The 26,299-nt window shown below is 39.4% G+C and overlaps 1 protein-coding gene across 17 annotated transcripts in view; it reads right to left on the bottom strand.

The window, feature by feature from the left end:
* Positions 1 to 26,299, bottom strand: part of LOC117670919 (uncharacterized) — a 92,770-nt gene that overhangs the window by 15,837 nt on the left and 50,634 nt on the right. For 12 of the 17 annotated variants that reach the window (XR_015731138.1, XR_015731139.1, XR_015731141.1 and 9 more), the window contains one exon: positions 1,854 to 1,935. The exons of 2 other annotated variants lie outside the window; for them this stretch is intronic. Coding sequence is in view for 7 of the 15 variants with exons in the window: in XM_087881977.1 (XP_087738103.1) it covers positions 1,919 to 1,935 (17 nt within the window). In the remaining 8 variants the exon portion in view is untranslated. Of the gene's footprint in view, positions 1 to 734; positions 1,030 to 1,675; positions 1,936 to 15,895; positions 15,950 to 24,644; positions 24,757 to 26,299 lie in introns of those variants that run through there. 3 more of the 17 variants (XM_087881980.1, XR_015731142.1, XR_015731144.1) reach the window with 3 other exon arrangements.

Below are 26,299 nucleotides of genomic sequence, written 5' to 3'. Positions count from 1 at the left end.
CCTATATTTAGAATAGGGCAGACTACAAAACCTAACATTAAGTGCAAATTGAGAGTAGACTAAGCACATAGAGAACAAGAAGAAGGTAGAATTAATAAAAGGCCTACATTGTGGAATGTATACCCATTTCTGGTTCTCTGGTAAGGAGGAAAAGGGTGTTTTTATTCCTCAGGATGATCAGGAGATCCAGCCTCACCTGATCACATGAAATTTGCCTCCTCTGGGTTTTACCTTGTTCATTTTATTTGACATTTTTGAGACTGAACTGAATTACAGATTAGTAGCCCTTAGCAATGGGCTGCAAAGATGAGATTTTAGTGTGATAGGGTAACTCAAGCTGGGGGAGGGGGGTGGGAGAAAGAAAATGTGTGAAAATTGAAATGACAAGGTCAAGTTGATAATTTGATTGTAGAAGTTGTAAAAGTAAGCTGCAATATAATTAGATATGGACCATATTGGACACATGAAATATTTATTATTTATCATATTTATATGCCACCCATCTCACAGAAACATGACTGGGTAGAGTACAATAAAATGATAATCAATAGTAAAAACCCTTACCTAAGAAGTGTATCCATACAACACAACACAACATGATTTATTTCTGAGTAAGTATACACAGAACTTCATTATTATTAATTTAATTCTGCCTTAATATTAAGAGGCATACATCTCATTGTTGATTTGTGCACTGTTTATTTTTATTTCTATGAACCTCTAATATTGTGAGGTTTCTTTTTTAGTTTGTGTTAAGAGATGGACATTGAGAAATAGCTTGTAGACTATTTTTTCCACAGGAAGCCAACCAATTTTTGGAAACAATGCGTGAGAAAATATACAGCCATGTACTTTTTATTACAGATATTGAGACATTTATCTATATAGCTATATCATAGAATCATAGAATGTAAGGTTGCAAAGGACTTTGGAGAGCATCTAGTTCAACTTTCTATCCAGTGCAGGAATCAATTCCTACATATCTTTAGACGATAGACTGGTTGATGTGGCAAATATTCTCACCTAAGTCTGAAAATGAAGGTTAAGCCATTCATGGTTGTGAAATAAAAAATAAAAGTCAACCATTATTTTCTTTGCTACAAAAAAATAAATAAATGCATTTATGCACATAATAATCTCATGAGTCAGGATATAAAAAACCTTATACTTTACTTAAATAAACAGAGCAGTTCAACTGAAAATAACAGAGATCACATATTTTTCCCTTTGTGTGTTCAACCAGATATCAGCAAATATTAGTAATGGTTTATACCATCCAGTAGATGCAAAGTTTACTAAGAAATGAAAGGAAAACACAAGACTTAAAGTGACGTGTATTCATTCAGCTTCCATCTGGTGAGATTTTACCTCATCTCATATTTGTCAGTTTGCTCTTCTTCCTTCCATTTGTCTGAGGCCTTGTTGCCATTTGTCTACTGTTTTTTCTACTCTCTTGGTATATTGTGAGCACCTAAAGTCATTCAGAATCAAGCGGCATCAAATAATGTGATGGAATGGAGTAGAATACAACTGAATGGCATATCAGAATGAAATTAATCATATAAGTGATTTCATACCAACTTATTAGGAAAGAAAGTACTGAAAGCATTATTTGTATGTTGTAATGTTTAGGAACAAGTAAATCTTTTCTACTCTCTTGGTATATTGTGAGCACCTAAAGTCATTCAGAATCAAGCGGCATCAAATAATGTGATGGAATGGAGTAGAATACAACTGAATGGCATATCAGAATGAAATTAATCATACAAGTGATTTCATACCAACTTATTAGGAAAGAAAGTACTGAAAGCATTATTTGTATGTTGTAATGTTTAGGAACAAGTAAATCTTACCATATTCAATTGCACCATCCTTGTTGGATTTCTCATAAAAAAACCATTTTGATGATGTTACCTAGTTAGGGTAATGAAATGTCTGCAAGAAAAAAAAAACAAGCTCAGAGAGCACCAAAGACCCCTCATTTCAATCCTGAGCTACAAATATTCTCCTTTATTGGTAATTTTGGCAAAGTGAATTTCATATTGCCTAATATAAAAAGAACCCCAAAGCAGATAGGGCCAAAGATAGTATCCAGAGCTGATTTGCTTCACTGATATATGTTAATCTCGATGGCACATTATTGATTTATAACCCTATATGCCAACATAATGAATTTATTTTCTGCTTAATGCCTACCGAAAATGCTGAAGTTAGTTTCCTCTGTCATTATTTCATCATTTCATTAGTTTTAACCTGCATGCCCCCCCCTTTTTTTATTGCAAAAAGAATCCCTAATATTTCTTGGCATCTTTGCCAATGATTAGTGATCACAGGCAAATAAATAATACAAATTGAAATTTTCACTGCACTGAAATATTGATCAGCCAACAGTATATGGCTGCATTCTTTGAAAAACTCTGTACTGTCCTTTGGTCAGAACATAGTAAAACTGCCACTATCTGCCTTCTCTCCGTGTGAAAGCCTTCAGCATTTGCTATGCTGTCATTATGCAAAGTGTATCAGCCAAGTAACATCTGATGTTTTTATGACACTAATGTGCATTTAAAAGTAGTATTAGTTATTCAAAAATGTACAATGATGACATAAATTATTTACAGAGTTAGAGCAAAATGCTATGTACAGTGACATGATAATTGTATTGTTCTGTCATTTCGTTGGCATAAAAGCCTTTACTTATTTGCAAAGTATTTTTATTAAACGTGAGGGGTGCAAAATATCTCCACAAAAACAGCAGTCACCACAAGAACACCCTTTTACCAAAAGGGAATAAATAGACACCCTTTCACTCTTTGATAAATGACGTTCTCTAAAAACCAGCCTCTGAAGAGCAACTGGTTTTCTTTAAACATCTCTCATGTGGAATGGAATTTTTAAGCTGAGGCCAACTTTCTCACCTTGGCCGTTTCATCAAAATAAAAGCCCCCATGGGGCAGCTGGAAGTGGACCTTGAGCGCAAACTCTAGAGCTGAGCAGCCCAGGATCTGAGACACTGTGGGTGGCCCATTCCTCAAAGTCAGGTCTCATGTTGCTGGAGTAGCATCCTTCTTTTTCTATTTTTAAAATGATTTTGTATTTAGGAGGTGGCCTGGCAGGCACAAATAAGACTGCAGATTTCATTTTCCTATCTTTTTTAACAGAATAACAGAGTTGGAAGGGACCTTGGAGGTTTTTATGCACTGGTCAGGTAGGAAACCCTATACCATTTCAGATAAATGGTCTTAAAAACTTCCAGTGTTAGAGCATCCACACCTTCTGGAGGCAAGTCATTCCACTGATTAAGTTTCTGCAAAGAAATGCTTTGTTTAGCATGAGGTGGATACTGAAAGGTTTCCTTTCATTCGTTTTCTCATGACAATCTTCAGATTTTTTTTTAAAAAAAATTTGATTTATATGCCGCCCTTCTCCGGAGACTCAGGGCGGCTTACAATGCGTTAAGCAATAGCCTTCATACTTTTGTATATATTTTATACAAAGTCAGCTTATTGCCCCCACAATCTGGGTTCTCATTTTACCTACCTTTGAAAGGATGGAAGGCTGAGTCAACCTTGAGCCTTGGAGAGATTTGAACTTGCAGTAATTGCAGGCAGCTGATGTTAATAACAGTGCTTTAGTCTGCTGCGCCACCAGGGCTTAAATCTCAAGTGCCCAACCTGAGGCTCGCAGTTCTGGAAATCTTAGTACAACTCCACAATCCTTCAGACTTTATGGGCATACTGTAATTTTTAATGAAATAAAAGGGCTACATGATTAAATAGATGACTGGAAAGTAATATTTTGTATAGACCTTGGAACTGAACTTCCTTGCTAAGGCAATGTAATGGGAACAATTTCAAAGGAGAATGCTGTCAGCTTTGGAAGCCATATTAGGCCGGAAGCTTCAATGCTGCCACCTTCTCATGTGTGGGAAAGTAGGAGGGGGGATTAAGGAGAGAAGTTGTTAGTAGACATAATAGCATTCTTCCTGTCAGTCAAGGTCAGGGTGATCCAGCATCTGGAGAAGGAGTGATCAGGTGGCTGGGTCGAGATAGAATGGACATTGATTGGAGCATGTGATCGACTGGGGAGAAAGGGAATGGTTTGGGGGGTTTTGACTTACTGAGGGAAAACCCGGGCTTTTCAGATTCGGGTATTCCCAGATGTGCCAGTTTGTCTATTCTAGTAAAGAGAATTTTGAAAAATGCTTGCTTCCGCGTCTTTACTTGGAGTTGGGGTTTTTCTGGAACCCTAACATTCTTATTTTTTTTCTCCAAGACTTTATTAAGTTTCAAAAAAAGATAAAGTACAAAGAAATAGAAAAGATAAAGTACAAAGAAATAGAAAAAAAGGGTTAAATAAAAAAGGAGGGGTCAAGGAAAAAATGAAGTGCAAAAAAAAAGTGGTGGGAGAAAAACATAGAAATAATAACTTCCAACTTTTTTGGTAGAAATGTAGAATATAATGACTGTTTGCTCTAAAATTAACCATAACACATAGTACTCCTATAATCACAAACAATTCTAATTGTCAAATTTCAGAGTTAAAATTTCATTTCTTTCATTTCAAGCAAAAAGTCCAAAAGTGGTTTCCAAGTAACTGACTACTACTTTTATCAAAGTAGTCAGTTTTGCCATCTATGATAACTCCATCAACTTTTCTATCCATTCTTCCATTGTGGGAATTTGTGAGTTCTCCCATCACTGTGCATATAAAAAAGTCTTGCTGCTGTTATCATATATAGTATAAAAACAAAGTCCCTTGTTTTTTTCACTCTGTCAAGCAAACCAAGAACAAAAACTCTACTTTCAATTCTATATTTATTTAAGAATTCTCTGAGTTAATGTACAAATCTTGTCCCAATATTTCTTACGTTTCTTATATGTCCACCAAAGATTATATAATTTTCCTCTCTTACTTTCCTTTGTTGGGCCCTAGCAGACATATAGAACCCATGTGTGCAGAGGACAAAGTCATGCATAATCCATGGTAACATGTAAAATTTTGAAGCAGTATCGAGATACCTAGAGAATCTATGTACCACGTAATCAAGTTTTCACTTTTAATATTGATTTAATGGTTGTGAGTGATGTTCATCTAAAGTTAAAGTTGAACATCTCCCCTTACATCAAATAGCAGTTACCTAGAGGATTAAGGAATCCCTGATCTAACCATCTTAATATTGAATGAATGCTATAGTAAATGTATCTGTATTAGTCCTCTTTTTCCAGTTCACTTGTACAAGCTTACAAGCTCGCTTGTAAGATTCTGTGAGAAATTACCTTTCTTGATAGTATAACAAAATAACAGAGTTGGAAGATACCTTGGAAGTCTTCTAGCCCAATCCCCTACTCAAGCAGGAGACGCTATACCATTTCAGACAAATGGTTGTCCAATCTCTTCTTTATAATCTTCAGTGATGGAGCACCCACAATCTCTGGAGGCAAGCAGTTCAACTGTTGAATTGTTCTCACTATTCTCACTTGGCAGTAAGAAACTGTCAAGTGCTTGATATTAATTTACCTATCTGATGATTTTCATAAAGGTTGGGTGTACAGATTCCCCAATTTGCAGCTTGTATGACTAAGTTGTAGTATTCAACACACAGGAAAGGCTACAGATTGTAGGAAGAGCTGCACACACCTTTCCTTTAAGAAACATGGAAAAAAAGTTGAGTTCGAATCCAGTTTAGAATTTGAATTGGGGGGAAAAAAGATGAAATTTCAATAAAGTTTATATTTATAATGAAATTCACCATATGTAAAAGAAAAAAAGAATAAAACATAGATGGATTTTTAATCTCGTTGTAGTTGATTCTTCTGCTTTCCTCAGTACTTCACCTTGACTTTCAGACTAATTTTGTGAGATGAAACTTGTCTAAAACAAGCCACCCTTCTTTTAGTATGCTGTCTCATGTTTGTCTGAAGGACATTGTCTGCCTCTCACTTCAGGTTGATGCTCGCTCAATATCATTTCCTCTAAGATTAAGCATAATCAGTTCAGAGTTTGGAGGTGGGGGTTAATTCCATCTGTCTGTCTGTTTTCTACATGCACAGGTTGCATAAGTATCAATCATAGCATGATTGGGAGAGAAGATATTCTTCCCCCTGTCCAGTTGATCAGGATGAAATGGAACTCAATTTTACCCAGATTTTTTCTCTAGAATGAAATATCCAATTCTAGAAGCTGCTTAAAAATCCATGAATTCCCCAGAATTGATAAATTGATAGTCTACCAGAAATGAAACAATCCAGACATGATTATTCTTCAAGCTGATGACATTTGATCAATACCCTTGTCAATCTGTGAAGTGATTCATGCAATAATTTCTGTTTATTTTCGCCTGTTAGTTACTGAGTTTCTTTTCTTTTCTTTTTTTTTTGTAAAAGATTAGAAATATATCAGAATGAATGATCTTTAAAAGTTATAGGTAATATGATACCTTAACACCTGTACTATAGTGGTCAACACACAAGGAATTTGTCTTGGTGCATATGCTCTCAGTGTACATAAAATAAAAGATACGTTTATCAAGAATCATAAGGTACAACACTTAATGATAGTCATAGGGAACAAATAAGCAATCAGGAAACAATAGCAATATAAATCGTAAGGATACCAGCAACAAGGTTACAGCCATACAGTCATAAGTGGGAGGCGACGGTGATGGGAACGATGAAAAGAGTTAGGGTTAGATGCCTGTGTTGCATGCACTGTTGCAAAGACAATATATAGATTCATGGACTACCTTGATCTAGTTTGATAGATATTCGGCCTCTATGCGTAGAGTGCCTTCTATCAGCTAAACAGAGGAGTCATTTGTGAAAATCCCACCTGGACATCCAAGTGGATCTCAGTAACCATTGTCCACTGAGTTCTAATTATACAACTGTAATGTATTAAAGATGGGGTCATCTTTGAAGACTGCTTAGAAAATACCGTTAGTCCAAAATATAAGTTCAAGACTGCTTATTGGACCAGGCATTATGATAACACTGCCGTTGTGCATTTTACCAAATATATTAATGCAGTTCAGAATACTGGCTTTGACCTATAAAACCCTTCACAGCTTGGGATGAAGTATCTCAAGGACTCCTTGTCTCCACATGTGCTTGCCCGTGCACTAAGATTTTCAACAGAACCCCCTTCTTTGGTGCATCCATCATCTGAGACACAACAGGAGCACCACAACAGTGGGAGCTTGCCTAGAGCTTACCCTTATGTCATTTTGATGTTAGGCAGAGAACTTGTTATTTTCTCAGTCTCCACACTGCCTGAGGTCTGTTTGTAATTCAGCAAGCTGCTTTTATATGGCTCTTTTGTATTGTGACGTTTTAATGTTTTATTATATCAGCATTGATTTAATTTCTTTCAATGCAATTTTAACTTTTGTACTCTTCTTTACAAAGCTGTCTAGGGTCAGGGTATTAATTAATTAAGAAACTAAATAAACATCCATCACCTTGAAGAGTTAAAGGAAGCAACCCAAGCAGCTTATCATGGGGACAGTGATGACTTACGTTCGTGAAGATGGCCCATTTGTCATGTACAAAGTTAATATTGTGTATTTCTTCAAGGATTGGAAAAGAAACACCAACAGTCCTTCAAACAGCTCTGCAAGTATATGTCTGCTTCAGATTTATGATTTCGTCCACCCACACAATTCTGCTTGATATTTAGGTACCTTTATGGTTGCCAGGGATAAGATAGAGAGGAACACAGGCAATTCTCTTCTAATTGCTAATTTAAATGCTTGCTCTTTCATTCTTTTGGATTCCAATTCATGAAAGTGATAAATTCGTTAAGCCTGTCCCTGTGATTTACTAACTTTATTAGGATACACTGCAGTCTGTTAAGTTGCAATTAGAACCCATCTGAGCACGGATGGTAATATTCAAATCATGTATACAATTACACTGCACACCTTATTTTGGATAGCATTCAGATATGTAGGTTCATGCATACCTCTCCCTCCTCATTTTTATGGACATCTTTTTGGAATAGAAGCATAAACGCAGGGAGTATCCTACCACTGCCCATGTAAACTGCTTGGCTACTTCTCCCCCCTCCCAACCACCACCACAGACAGACAGATAGGTATAGATAGATAACATAAATAATCCAAACAGCTTCAGGACTACAGTACTTCCTATCACATTTACTTTGAGATGTACTTTCCTTAAAAGACAAAACAAACTCCCCTTGTTTTACTTTATACAGCAGAATGGAATGCCCTCTCCTTGAAAGTGAAATGATAACATTGTATAATAATTCATTTAGGTTTGTGTCATTTTATTCAGTGCGATTTGGTAATGCATACATGCGCACACGCTCCAAACCATTACATCGAGAGAAAGTCAAACTAGAGATTATATTCAGCTGAGGCAAATGGTGTTCACCTTTTATAGTCTCTCTGTTTTATAATGAAGATACTTCATTGAAACAATGATGCATACTTCACCAGTTCCCTGGGGAGCTGTGAATCGTGTTTGGAGAGATTCATGAATATCTGCATTAGCACAATCCAACTGGAACTTGCTCTTAAAAACGAATCACAAGAGAGGCCGATCAGGTTTTGCTTATGTATATAATCAGGAGGTTATTATATTATTTCTGTCCCCTCAAAGGGAAAGGAAGATGCAAAGGTGTCTATCATAGTAGTCAGATGTAGAAAGAAAGAAAGAAAGAAAGAAAGAAAGAAAGAAAGAAAGAAAGAAAGAAAGAAAGAAAGAAAGAAAGAAAGAAAGAAAGAAAGAAAGAAAGAAAGAGATGATGAAAGGATCTACAGTATTTCTTTAGACAAAACTGATGCAAATTCAAAAGTCTGGCAAAAAGATGAGACAAATGTATTGCACAGACAACAACGGCAAAGATATAAGCACAGGCTTTTTTTGTTTGTTTGTTTTTTATGAAATTTTATTGAATTAAGAATATATTACAATTCAAACTATACGGTTCGGCAACGTGTAGTCATATTGTATATTTACAAGTGCGGTGTCTAATCAATTGTCTAATTAATTATACAGTTTATACAAAAATTCTTATATATGAAATTAATTACTGTTTAATTAAGATATAATAATATATAGGATTAACTAATAGTTGTGCATTGTTCCTTATGAGTATTAACTTTTGCATTTAATTTCCAACCACCTATACCACAAATCCCAGATCGTGTAAAATTCTGAATCCTCCTTTCCATTTAATACATACGTTAATCTGCACATTTCTGCGCAGTCAAGTATCTTATTGACTATCTGTTCCTCAGTTGGTCCTCTTTTCTCTTTCCAATAGGAGAGTCTAGCAGCTGTGACAATATGAATAATCACAGGCTTTGTATTCCAAAGGTGAATGTAAAACATTTGGCAATTCTAAAAGCTGAAGTTTATTTAAAGAACCAAGGATTGCCTATATAAGACTTTGGCCCCAAAGCTGATGCCCGTAATTCCAAGCAAACACCAAAGATATCACAGAGCTTTGACTGTGACAAAGAAGAAGCAGACTGATGGTGTATCTTCAAGTTTTGTGTCAACTTCAGTGGCTTGAGAAATTAGAAGTACCTTGCATCCCCAGGAAAATGTTTTCTAATGTTCTACTGTATCAGTGGAGTGTGTCAATCCAATTGCAATTATTCACATGACATAGAGCATTCCAGGTACTTCACAGAATCCTAAAAAATAAGAGTTGGACAAGATGTTGGAGTTCATCTAATCTAAACCCTGTCCTGTGCAGGAATCAGCGCATGTGTTTCCTTGAGCTCCATGGGACTGTCTGCTGTGTATAGACACATAGGATCTCATTTTGTGTAGAACATTGCTCAGGATATCATGGCTCAATATGCCACACTATCTGAAGTAGAAAGTCTGTATCCAGCCTAAGGTTTCCCACAAACTGGTTATCATATACCATAGCCCAGAATCCGGGTTATAACTATTGTACCCGCCTCTGTGTAAGCAATCCCTTTATCAATAGATAATTTGTCATATACTATTTTTTATGACTGACATGGTTGTGAAAAGGTGTCCTTTGGAATGAGGAAATGGTGTCAGGATGATTGTGAATATACCATCTAAGAAGATCGGCAAAAAACAATTGTTTCAAAATCACAATTTTGTTTTTTAGGGGTGGTGAGAGAGCTGAAGGTTAGGAATGTTAGGAAGTAACATTCCTAATGTTAGGAAGTAAATAGGCAAAGATATTTGGTGGTAAATCCAGTTTTAAAATATTCAGAAGCCTAGATTTGATAACTTTGTCCAGTGTTATCTTTATAATATAGATGGTATCTGACTGTTTAATAAACTTATTGGAGTGACAGAATTAGCCCTGGGAGTGGTGAAGAAAGAGTTGTGAGAGGAATATGAGTTTTGTCATCAAGATAAGGATCTTCCTAGAACCATAGTGGTGAAGTGGTTAGAATGCAGTATTGCAGGCTAATTCTGCTGACTGCCAGCAGTTCGATCCTGATCGATTCAGGGTTGACTCAGCCTTCCATCTTTCTGAGGTTATTAAAATGAGTTATAAATCGAGGACTACCTGTAATTAAAGAATTTTTACCTCAAAAGTACAGCTTCCACACTAGAAGCATATTACATTGGATTGTTCTCAGATTTTCATGATGTGGTTTGTTCTGTCTTCTTTTTTCAACAAAAAGATTCACCCTGTTAACTTTTCCAGGCATTGGAAGAAAAAAATATTCATACCACATGATGACGGACTTTTAAAAGATAGCTAAAACATATTGAAATGGCACAATTATAGCTTTCGTTGTGGAAATAATCACATAATTATGTGGAAAATTAAGCCTCAGATCGCACAATAAATGAAATGTGCTAATTTGGCAATATTCCAAAAAAAGTATTTTCTTAAAAATCCTAGAAGTGGATAAATATTACTTTAAAATTGATATGGATTTTAAGACATGTTGAATTTTGACACATGAGAATCTGAGGCAATGTTGAGTTCTACTGTGAAAGAAATGTTTCAACCACCTTCCCATTTGCTTATGTATTTTCACATACTGTTCACTGCTTGCTTGCAGCTATTTCTTTGAGTAGCCGTTCCTCATTAAATGCAGTCACTCCACATAAACACATACACAATTCATTTCAAAACCTAACATGGAATTATATTGTCAAAGAACCAGCTGAGCCAATTTGTTTCTGATGACATCACAAAGCCAAATAGGAGAAAACAGTTTTCTGTGAATAGACTTCCTAATAATATTATGTAGTCCGTATTAATGATATTGCAAAGGCACATCAGAGCAGGGATGATAATTCTTAATCTCATTTTAAATGGATTTTTTGCTTCATTTCCTAGCCTTTCTTCAAGTCAGTGATGACAAAGACAAAATGTGGTTTCATGGAAATTAATATATTGAGAATTGTGAAACACCACCCTATTTCGGTTCAATCCTATAATTTACTCAGCTTCATTATTTATCTCTTGGTTGACTTTGTCACATAGACACTTTCTTATTCCCGCTGCTAGCACAACATTTTCGCAGTATAACAAAAAAAGAGGGCACATTTCAGCATAAATAAGAATAACTGTTTTGTTTCTTTTCGCTTTCAGTGATACGTTACATCCCACATGAACACAGCAGTTATTGCCACATGTCACAAAGTAACTGGCATAAGTGGACATGCTTTCCCTCAGACCTGGCCCCCATCAAACTAAAGAATGCAGCTAAAATATTACTGTTTCTGATTTAGGAGGAGGAGGAGGATTCAGCATAAAGTAAAGGTGAAAATTGTTTATGCTTTGCAGCATATGTAAATGTATCGAATAAGAAGGAATAATTGACTAAACTAGGCAAAATGCCCACCAATATTAGAATATTAGATTCAACACAGCATAAAGAATATTATGGCATTATATTAATGAAATATACCTTGCACAATTTCCTCAATTCAACACTGCGGTATCCTTGGATAGAAACTGATACCCATGTGTATTTTCTAAAAGTGGGAAGGGAGCAGGAAGCATTGAAGGTCATGAGGGGTAAATTCCAATTTCTGAGACATAATTTTTATGGGATGATTCTTTGTATGTGATAAGCAGCATTTTATCTAAGGAGAAAGAGCTTGGAATGAGGAATTGGAATGAGGAATTGGAATAGACAGCTAACAGAAAGCCTTTGAAATATTTTGCCAAAAATGTACTGTTGTCATAAAAAAATCATTCATTTGTTTGCTTGTTAGTGGATTATATGTTCATTCCTGAAATCTCTGGAAATTTTCCTTACAGTGAATAGCAACCATGCTAGATCTTATTAGACGTTTCCTATGAAAGCTACAGAAAATCAAGGGAAAATATTGCTTATCACATCAACATGAAGAAGAAAAGTCCAAGGTCATCCAGTCTTTGTGCCCAAGATGGTCTCTTGGTTTCTAGCTGCCCTGACCACTGCATCAAACAGGCTCTCTTTTGTTAAACCTGGTCTACAGAATATAAAAACTGATCTACAGAGTATTTAAAAAGCAAACAAAGGGCCAAGAAGGAAGCAAACATCCCTAGAGCACTTCCTCCCTTATCATATACTCAGCAATCAACATTTAGATGAGGGAGAACCAATATAATAGACAGGAACAAGCTAAGATTAATTAACATTACCAAACTGGTCAATCAGAAACAATCAACAATCTAGGTAGGACCAATTGCTACACTTAAAAAGTCAGCAAACTCCATTCCTTGTGTCAAAGCAAAGAGAAAGTTAGCAAGTTTGGTAATGAAACACTTGCAAGAAAAATACCAAGATCCCAACACTTTTGATTCCATATGGATCTTCTTCAAGTGATTCTTTCAAAAGCTTTCAGAGTCTTCTAAATGTTGCAAGGAAGAAGACAGGAGGAAATAATTTGTGCTTAAATATCTTCTTTCACATTAAAAGGAATCTGACTAAAAGGAGGTTAAAAAAAGAGGCACAAGGTCTGCCATGAACTTTTAAGGAGAGGCGAGATGCGGTAATTAAAATAAATATAGTACAGTTATAGATGGAATCATCATTAGAACACTGAGCTAAAGGCATCAAGAGGAAGCCTGTAATTTTCTTCTTTCTTCCCAGTAATAAAAGTCAGAACAGGGTTCAGTTCATTCATTTCACATGACTTCTTTTCCTTCTTGCTTGGCAAGTGATATAGACCATTCATATTCCTCCTATAATGAGAACTTTTACTTCTTCCATGTTTCAGTGAATCTCTTCAAAAGGACTTTTGGTGCCATTCCCTGAAATGTGACAGATGTGGTGCTATTGAAAATGAAGAAATTCAGCAGAAGTCTTCAATATTATTTGAAAGAATTCCTTGCAAAAAAGCAGAAATAAGAACAAGGAGAATGGGAGGTAATGTAATGGATGTTGATGCCTCTTGTAATTTCATTACAGTGAATTTTCTGCTAGTGATTTCAGAATTATTGAGCTTCTGGTGTGTTTCTCTTTTTTAAATACTCATCAGTTGTTGAATGACACATTGTTTTTTCTGTCATTCATGCTATGCAGCATAATCTACCTTCACAGTCTGCGATCTTGAAACAAATTAATTTGAAAGTGAATTCTGTAATCTGTGATACCACAATGAAAGCAAGACAAATTGGTTAAAGATATAATCACTTTTGTTTAAATGTTACTTCTGGTTTTATATAGTTTAATTATTAATTTGTTTTGGGCTCTGCAGTTTTTATTTTATTATCTAACAATGTAGTAATAGAGGAGTAAATGCTATATCACTATGTGATTTATATTGTTACTTTTGTGATTATTAGTTGCCAGTTTATTATTTGCTACATTCTATTTTTGTTTTTAAATATTGCTAGCAATTGAGCAAATAATTACTGATACTGAAAATAAATTCGAATAATTTCAAATGTGTTTCCACATAATAGATTTCTGACTACAAATTAAATTACAGAACAATACAATTTAAAAATCCCAGCATTCTGTATTAAATTGGGAACAAAATATAATCTGTCTGATTGCAATTCCACATAATTTGCACAGAAAAATACAAGATGTGATTGACTATACTAAAACAGAGCTAACTTGAAGTTTTATAACAGTAATCAGAGCCAGGAGCCATGCAAAAGTTGCTGCTGTGAATTGAAAGCTTTAATAAGATTGAAGTGCTATTAAATGCTTTGCACATAATCCTTTAACTGCATTCAATTAATTTAAATTATAAAATTATCTCCAATCAATTTTGTCTGCTGATCTGGCCCTTCCCACTTCTTCTTTCTTTCTGAATGCAACACCAAGTAACATGTTCAAAGGGCTAATATAACCCTTGGCTCAGAAAATGCTATACACTGTGGAGTAAAGGAAAAAAGATTTTGGCCCAAGGGTCATCAAATTTCCACCACTTCTGAAACAAGTTAGTTAGGTAGTTGGGTGGTTTTTTTTAAAATAAATCTTAACTTAGAAGAACTAAGATGTTCTTCTTGATGAACATCTACTCATTCCATCTTCTGACTGATGCAATTGTCATAATAATAATACCATTATCAGTGTATCAATATGAATTGTTAATAACTGTAATAAAGTCTCATTAAACAAAAATTGCTCAGATAAGGTCTGTCCATGTCCCCTATTGTGCCAGAGATCTTCTAAATTACGGGTGTCAAACTCGATCGCCTCATGGGCCGGATCAGGATGTATCGCGACATTTTTTGCCTTTGCGGAGCCATGGTGGGTGTGGCCTGCCCGTGACATATCCAGCCCATGGGTGGCCAGTTTGACAGGCCTGTTATCTAAATGAAAGTTGGCTACTGATCACCCTAGGGATCAAAAGGGCTTTTAAAGGATCGATTGCTCTTTCCGACTCCCCAAACAGAATTTGAGGTCATGGATGTTTTGAGAATTTCACATTGAAAGCCTCTCTTCCCATTATAATTTTGTGGCTTGCTTGCCACCCACTCCTGCCTTGAGAGAGGTGGCGATCAGCAGTCACAGGAACCCTTCCAATATCATTATAATTCACTGACATATGGGCATATTGGTAAAGTTTACAAACTGCAGATTACTCATAAAATGCATAGAAATAGATGATGAATAAAGCAGACACCTTTTGTCATTTATTGTTTTAATTTATTACGCTGCCATTAGCTGATTAAAAAAGAGGTTTAGCAAAAGAAATGGAGCGTGAACATCCACCATTCCTTTTTAAAAGCTAAATCAAATTTCAACATGGCAAACACTTTTTTAAAAAAAGATAGATGCTTTTTGTTAACTCGATGATGAATTCTATTTTCTGTAAATAATTTATTATTTTAGCCGACAAAATCAAGCTATAAAGTGATGCAGGGGCTAAGTGAATCTAATATTTAACCTACATGTCAATACTGTAATGAAATTAAGTTCAATTGAATATTGTTAAATATTTGAACAATCCCAGTTTAAAGAATCAGTGCAAAATTAACAACCCTATGTACACTTAACCTCTAGTAAGCATAATTTTTACAACACTTTAATGTTTCTAAATTTAATTAGACTTTTTTTCAGGGGAGCGTATTGTGTATTGGGGAATATTTGGAAGTTCATTGCCCTTTTTTGCTAATAGATTCTTGTATCATCTATGTTGGCAGCAAAAAGACTGGATTTTGGTGGCACAGTGTGCAGACAAAAAACCAAAAAATGAGAGTAAGAGCAGGGGGCATTTAGAAGACAAGCTATTGTTGTTCCCATCTTTAATACTACCATCACCACCCCTCAAAAATCTAAGTGAACAAAAAAAGTCAACGCTACCCTTTTGTCCGCATTAGCAGCAGGAGACAAGTCCTTTTAAATCATAATGGCCAGTGGTGGGTTCCTCCCGGTTCAGCCCGGTTCCGCCGAGCCAGTAGCGGTGACGATATGACATCACCAAACCGGTTCTGCCCCCCCGTCCCCACCCCCCGCGTTATTCTTACCTTTTATTTGGCCCCACCCCCAATCTATTGCTGCCTCCTGAGTCCCAGCTGATGGCTAGAGGGGAAAAAACTGTTTAAACTCTTGCCGTGGGGCTTCAAAGGGCCGCCCTACAGCTGATCAGTGTTAAAAGAAAACAAATGAGTAGACGGTGCCTGCAAAAATACATGAGTAGATCGGTACAGCTCCGCAAGCAGTTAAAACCCTGGTAGACCAGTACCTCTGCTAAATCCTAAATAATTGTCACATGACCATCAAGCCACACCCACAAAATAAGCCACGCCCACAGAACCGGTGGTAAAAAAATTTAGAACCCACCCCTGATAATGGCAAAGTTTTCCTGAGCTCAGCAGCTCCACAGAGGCTTTCTTAGCAACAGTAAAGAGGTGACTTGCCATTGTCTACTTCTGAGATTTTTTTTTTCAATTTTCCAGTCTAGCCTACACTCCCTATCTAAGGGTCCCTATCTAAGGGGTCCAAACCTGCTTAGCTACTTGTGAATGAACTGTTACACTTTCCAAGCTTGTGCTCGAAGTGAATTCTGATCAATGGAATTGATTAATTTGATAGGTGGGACCAGATTAATGCCTCATAACTACAGAAGAGAAGCAGAAGGCAATCTACGTATGGGGCAATCAAGTTGGAGACACTGGTGGTTTGTTGCAAATTTTTACCACTGTATAATGTTGTGGCCATTCTATTTATTGCCTTGTGTCTTCTTCGGGAGCTGAAGGGAGGGAGATCCACTGCCCATTGTTATAAATCATACGTGAGTAGAGGGGAAATGTGTTTCAGTTTAATAAGAGGCATCGAGTACATGTGAGAGAAAAAACAGCATTAGTGAAAGAAAGACAGTGATTAATATATTAACAATTGCTCATCACTGTGTTTATATTCTTTTAGAAAACTATTTACCAAGTTGGCTGATGATCATGTCTGTCTTTTCTTTAAGGATTGGAAGGGACAAATAATCTCTAATGGCACATTTATTTGAATTGTGATTTTATACCCTTATAGCTATTTTCATATTGCTAGAAAAAAACAAAATAAAACAAAAAACAAAAAAAAATCCACTTATTCAGCATGGGGTATAGAAATAGCAACAATCAATCAATGCTAAAAGCCTTGAAATTTTAACATTAATATTCTTTGGATGATAGAAATGCAAGCTTGACAGCATCACATCTCCTATAGAGATGAACATCTGTTTGAGGGAAGTTGTTACACATTTCTTGTGCTTTCACTATATTCTAAGTGCCCTCTACTGCCAGAAAATAGCATGGCAGAAGCAGATCTTTATCTATCTATCTATCTATCTATCTATCTATCTATCTATCTATCTATCTATCTATCTATCTCTCTCTCTCTCTCATTTGTGATCTTATTGTGGAGGGGGGTGTAGACCTGGCTGGGATTACGGAGACCTGGTTGGGCCAAGGGAGGGGGGGGTGTTCCCCTCATTGAAATGTGCCCTCCAGGCTTCCGTGCATTTCATCAGCCGAGGGCTCAGGGGAGGGGTGGGGGAGTAGCGGCAATTATTAGAGAAAATCTTTGTCCGAGGGCGGCCACTGTTCCTCAGATAGCCGGATGTGAGTCCCTTTTTGTAAAGTGGGGTCGTGGGGTGCAGATGGGTTTGCTGACTACCTACCTGGCTCCCTGCCATGTGGTGGCGACCCTGCCTGAGCTACTCGACGTGATTGCCGGGGTGGCGGTTGATACCCCCAGACTTATTGTTATGGGGGACTTCAACCTGCCATCCGTCGGTGAGACGTCAGAGGTGGCTCGGGAGTTCATGGCTTCCATGACGGCCATGGACCTGACCCAGTTAGTGCAAGGCCCCACTCACACAAGGGACACACTCTGGACTTGATTTTCATCTCTGGTCAGTGGCTGAATGATCTTGGTAGAGGGGACCTAAACATTAAACCCTTGTCATGGACAGATCATTCGCTCCTTCACTTAGACTTTCAAGCCACTTCCCCCCGCCACAGGGAGACAGAACCGACCAGATAGTTCTGTCCCAGGCGCCTGATGGATCCCGAAAGGTTCCAGATGGAGCTTGGGCCGTTTCCTGAGACTCTGGCACATGACTCGACTGAAGACCTTGTGGCCGCCTGGGATAGTGCGGCCGCAGGGGCTTTGGACCGCATTGTGCCTTTGCGGCCTCTGACCTGATGCCGACCTCAATTGGCTCCTTGGTTCTCCGAGGAGCTGAGAGAGATGAAGTGTTGGAAAAGACACCTAGAGAGCGTTTGGAGGACTAGTCAATCCGAATCTGACTGGACACAGGTGAGGTCTTATATCAAGACCTACCTAGTGGTGATAAAAGCAGCAAAATCTAACTATTTTTTCGCTCTTATCGCATCTGCAGAGAACCGCCTAGCCGCTCTGTTTAGGGTGACCCACTCCCTTCTTTGGGTGGGAGTGCAGGACGATCCCTTGCAGGGTCGTGCTGAGGATTTTGTGCAATTCCTGCATGATAAAGTCGCTCAGATTCGGGAAGGCTTGGACTCCGACTGGGTGAGTCCGGGGAGGGGGACGGGGATGAGTCTTGAGAATATTATCTGGGAAGAGTTTGACCCCGTGGCTCCTGAGGACGTGGACAGGATTCTGGGTAGGCTTAATGCTGCCACATGTTTATTGGACCCGTGTCCCTCCTGGTTGGTACTGGCCTCCCGGGAGGTTACACGAGGCTGGCTCCAGGGGATTATAAATGCTTCTTTGAGTGAGGGTGCCTTTCCCGCCGCCTTGAAAGAGGTGGTGGTGAGGCCCCTCCTCAAGAAGCCATCCCTGGACCCGGCTGTATTAGCAAATTACCGTCTGGTCTCCAACCTTCGTTTTGTGGCGAAGGTTGTCGACAGTGTGGTGGCACGACAGCTACCCCAGTACCTGGAGGAACCTGTCTATCTGGACCCATTACCAGTTGGGCTTCAGGCAGGGGTACAGCACAGAACGTCATTGATCGCGTTGGTTGATGATCTCTGGAGGGCTCGGGACAGGGGTTGCTCCTCTGTCCTGGTCCTATTAGATCTCTCAGCACCTTTTGATACCATCGACCATGGTATCATGCTGCAGCGGTTGAGGGGGTTAGGAATTGGAGGCACCATGTTACGGTAGTTCTCCTCCTACCTCTCCAACTGCTCGCAGTTTGTGTTGGCAGGGAGACAGAGGTCGACCTCGAGGCGCCTCACTTGGGGGGTGCCGCAAGGGTCGGTCCTCTCGCCCCTTCTGTTCAACATTTATGTGAAGCCGCTGGGTGAGATCATTCATGGTTTTGGGGTGAGAGTCCACCAGTACGCTGATGACATCCAGCTGCACATCTCCACTCCAAAACACCCCAAGGATGCCCTTGATGTGATGTCCCGCTGCCTGGAGGCCGTGTGGGTCTGGATGGGGAGAAATAGGCTCAAACTCAACCCTTCCAAGACTGAGTGGCTGTGGCTTCCGGCGTCCCGGTATAGTCAGCTGGTGCCATCGCTAACTATTGGGGGGGGGAATCTTCGTCCCCCACAGAGAGGGCTCACAATCTGGGTGTCCTCCTGGACTCACGGCTGTCTTTAGAAGAGCATATGATGGCCGTAGCCAGGGGGCTTTTTATCAGGTTCACCTGATCTGCCAGTTGCATCCCTTTCTGGACCGGGACACCTTGCGCATGGTCACTCACGCCCTCGTCACCTCCCGCCTGGACTGTAATGCTCTCTACATGGGGCTCCCCTTGAAGAGCACTCGGAGGCTCCAACTGGTCCAGAATGCGGCTGCGCGGGTGGTTATGGGCGCACCTTGTTACGCCCATGTAACACCTCTCCTGCGTGAGCTGCACTGGCTCCCAGTGGTCTTCCGAGTGCAATTCAAGGTGTTGGTCACCACCTTTAAAGCGCTCCATGGCGTAGGACCAGGGTATCTACAGGACCGCCTTCTGCCACCAACAACCTCCCACCGACCAGTTCGCTCCCACAGAGAGGGACTCCTCAGGGTACTGTCGGCCAAGTTATGTCGGCTGACGACACCCAGGAGGAGAGCCTTCTCTGTCGGAGCTCCTGCCCTTTGGAATGAATTGCCCTCGGACATTCGTAACATCACTGACCTCCGGGTCTTCCGCTGTGCCCTCAAGACCCTACTGTTCCGACAGGCGGGGCTGTCTAACTGAATGATTTTAAATTGGATTTTAATTTTGGGTTTTAAAATTCGGCCAAAACTATTTAATGATTTTAATTAATTTTAACCATGATATCTGTATATTTATGTTTTAATTCTGGCTGTATACCACCCCAAGTCCTTCGGGAGAAGGGGGGTATATAAATAAAATTATTATTATTATTATTATTATTATTATTATTATTATTATTATTATTATTATTATTATTACTAGTAGTAGTAGTAGTAGTAGTATATGGAGCTGGCTAGTAAACAGATGCTGTAACTATTTTAAAAAAATAGTTGGACATTTTTATGCAATAACTTTGCATATATAAATTTAATAGAGTTTGGACTGTGTATACACGTGTATACACACACACACACACACACACACACACACACACACACACACACACACACGCCCACAACAGGAAAACAATGAGTAATCCTTTTATTGGGGAAGAAAGTTGGGACAGCACAGCAGCAATAGTAGGACAAGGTCCAGATTAAATACCTTGCAAGTGTTGCTGACATGTTTCAATTTTGACATGATTTACTTATGCCAGCTTAAACTCAAGATGACCCAAGTAGAAGACAGCAGCAGTTTAAGATTTCATTGCAGTTATGCCCCATCAGGCCTTATGGTAGAAGACACGAGGAAACTTCCACCTTTCTTCTCTTTCCTTTTCATTTCCCTGTCCTATTCTATCCTTTACAACAATAAAAAAGGAGAGAAACAGTTTGCCATACCTGCAACATTTGCTCCTTAGTTGGCTAGAGGAAGCCTATGCATATATTGCCTTTCCTGATGACCATAGAGGCTGTCTTCCCTTCCTAGTCTTCAGAAAGATGATGTTCTCGGCAGTGGTGGGATTCAAATTTTTTTACTACCGGTTCTGTGGGCGTGGCTTGGTGGGCATGGCAGGGGAAGGATACTGTAAAATCTCCATTCCCATCCCACTCCAGGGGAAAGTTACTGCAAAATCCCCATTTCCTCCCTGGGAACTGGGACTTGGGAGGCAGAGAATAGATGGGGGCGGGGCCAATCAGAGGTAGTATTTACTGGTTCTCTGAACTACTCAAAATTTCTGCTATCGGTTCTCCAGAACTGGTCAGAACCTGCTGAGTACCACCTCTGGTTCTCTGTTGTGGATGGTTAGCAAGATTGCAAATCAGCTTTGCTTCCATTCATTCGTACGTATAGAGTGCGGCCAGAGCATCCAAGGAGAACTACTTCACTGGATCCCTCAAGATAGACATTGTTGTGTGGTTGGTGTGTGAGCCAAACAGTAGAATTTCATCAGTAGAATTTCATTAAAAACTTCTGTGCTTGTGCAACATGTTCCCCCCCCCTGCAACACACACACCTCACCACTTTTTTAATGCTTTTAAATCAAAGCTGACTCTTGGTGACTACCTGTATAAAGACCCTGAAGTTTTCTTGGCAAGATTTTTGGGGGCAGGAAGAAGAAGGCAAGATTTTTGCCTTTGCCTTCCTCCTAAGACTGAGAGTGGCCCAAAGCCACTAAGGGAGCTCTCCAGTGGTGGGTTCCTCCCGGTTCGGTCCGGTTCGGCCAAGCCGGTAGCGGTGACGATATGACGTCACCGAACCAGTTCTCACACCCCCCACGTTATTCTTACCTTTTATTTGGTCCCACCCCCAATCTATTGCTGCCTCCTGAGGCCCAGCTGATGACTAGAGGGAAAAAAACTGTTTAAACTCTTGCCGCGGGGCTTCAAAGGGCCGTCCTACAGCTGATCAGTGTTAAAAGCAAACAAATGAGTCGGGTCGTAAGTGCGAGGACTGGTCGTAAGTGCGAGGACCTTCCAGAAATGACTCTGACCAGCTAGCCACACCCACCTAGTCACATGACCTCCAAGCCACGCCCACAAAATAAGCCACGCCCACAGAACCGGTAGTAAAAAAATTTAGAACCCACCCCTGGAGCTTTCATTCCTAAGGTAGGAATGACACCAGGCTAGGCACCTAGCCTGGTGTCTTTGACCATTACTACACCAAACTGGCTTTCATAGAATGGTCAGTGAATACTTACAGTCCTTCAGCCTCTTTATATTCTGAGGAGCACACCGAGAAGTAGACAGCAGCTGACAGTGCAGAGATTTTCAGTGTGTGACTGTCTTCTATACGGTTGTATTAGAACAGGAAAATCCAGCATCCAGGCAGGAGAGAAGCAGCAGCCAGAAAGTACTTTGCTTTAGTTTGTGACGTGCTGTAGCATGTGCATGTATAAATGTACAAAAATAGACCACATAGGCTTGGTATATGCTCCTCTTTTTTCTGTCTTTTATTTAAAAATAAAATAAAATTACATAACCATTAAACACAATGAGGCATGTACCCAATGAATAGGGCACATTTTATCATAAAATAAACTTCACTCCCCTTGTTCATGTCTGCTAGACCTGGGGCAGTGGTGAAATCCAAATTTTTTACTACCAGTTCTGTTGGGCGTGGCTTGGTGGGCGTGGTGTGGTTTGGTGGGTGTGGCTTGGTGGGCATGGCAGGGGAAGGATACTGCAAAATCTCCATTCCCATCCCACTCCAGAGGAAGGATACTGCAAAATCTCCATTCCCACACCACTCTGGCGCCAGCCAGAGGTGTATTTGCCGGCTCTCTGAACTACTCAAAATTTCTGCTACTGGTTCTCCAGAACCTGTCAGAACCTGCTGGATTTCACCCCTGAACTGGGGCTACATGTATGGAACCTTCTTTAAAACACAACAATCATTGAATTCCCCCCTCCCCCAACTTCCAGAGATGTGCCATCAGTATATGTAGTTCCAGCTTTCAAAAAGAGAGTTGTAAGTGCACAGTTCCAATAATATGATTAGGCAGATTTGAATATGGTTTCAGATTGTTTGCTCCCCTTTCTTCTTTTTCCTCTTCTCTGTACCGTCTTCTGCCTCACCCTTTTTCCCTCCATGCAAATACAACAAGTTTGAGAGTTCAAACAACATCTGAGGACTCAAACTGCTTGCCCCACTACCAACACAGGGTCCTTGTAGTTAGCAACCATCAGAAGAACTGTTGGATTTCTTAAACAGAATACACAGACTTCAATGGGAGTATGAGTTTGTCCTTATGAGTTCCTGGATGGACTGATTAATCCCAACTAAATTGGAACATCTGGTATTAATCAGTTCATCTAGGAACAACCCTAAGGGCAATACTTCATTTCCTCCTTGGAATCCCTACCTTATCTCCAGAATCCAGAAGAATACGATTGTGGTATCATCTAACGTTTCCTATTGCAGCCCATCAGCAGCCAGTGGATCTGGCAGCAGATTCGGACAGTGGGGAGGAACATGGGCCAGTCCTGGAGTCTGGGGAAGGCTCTGATGAGGGCTCTGCATTGGAGGCAGAGAGGAGGCCAGAGCCATATGCCAGTTATCAGCTGCCTTTGGAGTCAGACATCAGTGAGGCAGACGAACAGCTGGAGCCTGTTCCCAGTGTGCACATGCACAGAGTTACCAGACGAAGGGAACAGCTAAAGAACAAGGGTCGACTTGGGAGTAAGGCCACAGGTGGACAATGAATGACCCCTCGCAGAGGGAATAAAAGAGGAGCGAAAGGGGAGTGGAGTTTGCAGGAGACAATTAGTTCATTACTGAATTCTTGCCAAGTATTGCACCATCTGAAAGATATCGGCCTGGCCACTCTCCAAGCCTGATAAAGGTTGGTAATTGTTAACTATCTTGAAAGACTGTGGGAGAGGAAAGACTTTGCTGGAGAGGAATTCACTGTAAATTAAATAAAAGGGGTTTATCAGGACGAGGACTCAGCTTCGTGCTGCTAGGGAAGCCTAGGTCAGAACAGTTTCTTACTTACTTTACTGGTGTTTAGTTTTGGGACTTGTAACATCTTCTTTAGTAAACATCTATAGAACAACACATCTGGAACCATATGGTTTGACTGAACTGTCTACTCCCCCATTCCTTTCCCAACTTCGTACCAATTATTTCAATTTGTTCTCCTTAAACTGAAGTTGTACTGATTAGATAAGCGCCAAGCTTCTTCAGTAACCGTATTATTTTAGTAGACCTTATGTTCTATCATTGTCTGGAATTTGGTGGCAAATCTATCTTTAGCCATCTCATAACTCACAGGTAGAATCACATCAGTAAGCAGAATTCACTTTAAAGTGAATCAGGGACACAAAGTTTCAAAACATTTATAGCGCCTGGAAATTATACTCTTTTGTAAAGGAGAAATACAGTTTATGTTCCAACTGAAAACATTATATAGCTCAGGGGTTACCAACCTTTCGGACCTCAAGGACCACCAAATTCATAATTTTAAATCCTGCGGACCACTAATATGAATTTTTTAAAAAAGATAAATAGTATTTAGTGCAATATAAAAAATGCAAATAATTTTTCTGCGTACCAGCCAAATTTTCTCACAGACCACCAATGGTCCACGGACCACCGGTTGGTGACCGCTGATATAGCTGACTCATAAATACAATATGCAAATAACAAGTAATTTGGAGATGGGCTTACTTATCTCCCTAGTTAATGGTTACTTGGACTGTAATTATACAGCCTATTTAATGACTCCATTTCTGTAGATTCTGGTTCTGGCTTACTTACCTTCTATGGTGGCTTGCATAGTTAGGATGCTGATTTGACAAGCAGCAATCTCACGTTCAAGACCCGAGCACTGCCATGGGGTAGGGTGAGCTCCCATCCTTCACTCCAGTTCCTGCTGGGTATATGAAAGGAGCTCTCATCTGTGGTCTTCCAGGTGATAGTGATGTCACTGGCCAATCCTTGCAACCCGGAAGCGCCTCGGTGCCACTGACATGAGTGCAAACTTACTTGCTTACTTTAATTGAATTGCATTTTTTTGTTCTGACATAACTAGCAAACACAAAAGCAAGTCCTTTTTAGCAAAGGACTGTGGGGGACAATTTAAAAAGGACTTCTAACACAGATTTAGAGAAGCTAATCCTTACCTAATGAAATCCTAAGACATTACGGCATTAAAAGTCAACGACAAAACTGTATCCAGTAAGCAATTGGCAGCTAGTGCAGATCTTTTAATGCAGCTATTATATGTTCCAGAGTCTTCTATTAGTTAACAGCTCAACTATCACATTTTGTACAAGTTTCAACTTCCAGATACTCCGTGAAGATGTTTTTCAAGGATTAGAGCAACGAAGAACTGTTTGCTATAGTTGAAACAGGATGTTAAGCTTTACCAAATCTGGCTCAGTAAGCAATAGAGTTCAGGCACCAAACATAATTTTGAGGACGCTCTTTGCTATAGCTCTCAGCTGTGAATCCAATAACAGCTAAGGATCAAGGAACATTCCCAACCTATAAACTGAATCTTTTGAGGAGAAGGACTGTAACCCCATCCAAAGCAGGTTGTATATTGGTACTTGGATCCAGTTTCCTATTTGGCAGTCTCCTATTTTATTCTGGGCTTCTCTTTTAATTTCAGCTTCCACTTTCTTATCTATTCATTGTTGGCTTTCAAGTGTACTGATTGTTTCCCTGGAACTCAGTTGCAAGGAATGCTAAAATCCTTACATATGATATTCCGTAGCAATATCTTCTGGACTTGGCCCAACAAGAAGGACTAGAACCATTGTAATATGTGCCTCCAGTGGTCAATACTGTCCAGAAGGATACATATGTTCATTACCAACAAGAAATCTAGGAAAATAGTAAGGTCTTATCCCCTCATCCAGTATTCAGCATAAAATATCCTGCAAGGCAATTTAAACAGTATCTGAATAACATCTCAGCTGAAAGTCTTATTGAAATTGATCCCAAACACTCCAGTTATTCAGGCATGCCTGAAACTGCCAAATTACCCCTTTCTTTTTCTTCAGAAATGGAATATTTAAAATTGGCCTATAATTGTACACCCAGAAATGGAATATTTGAGAGTGGCATATAATTCAGGATAAGGGAAGTTTTATTCATTAAAGTTCTAAATAGTTTTGGAGTGGGTGACCATAATGAATATAAAAACATACAACAGACCTTTTTTTAGGCACCTCCTTCCAGGAGGCATTGATCACCTACATTAGCCATGAGTCACTTCCATCCTGGCTGATTTGAGCAGGTTCAAGGTACCAAGCACAAAAGATGCACCCCTCATATGAACACGCATGCTCTTCACATTCTTGAGATCCACAAATTGCAAAGAATCCAAAATAGTAGAATGAGAAGTTGCAGAGATTGACCTGTCTGAACTCTGGAATTCAAGCCAAGACAGTTGTGAATGATTTCAT

This window comes from Pantherophis guttatus, chromosome 1 (genome assembly GCF_059756535.1).
Source record: "Pantherophis guttatus breed Tessera chromosome 1, ASM5975653v1, whole genome shotgun sequence".
Lineage (NCBI taxonomy): Eukaryota > Metazoa > Chordata > Lepidosauria > Squamata > Colubridae > Pantherophis > Pantherophis guttatus.
This window is presented reverse-complemented; position numbering and strand designations above follow the sequence as displayed.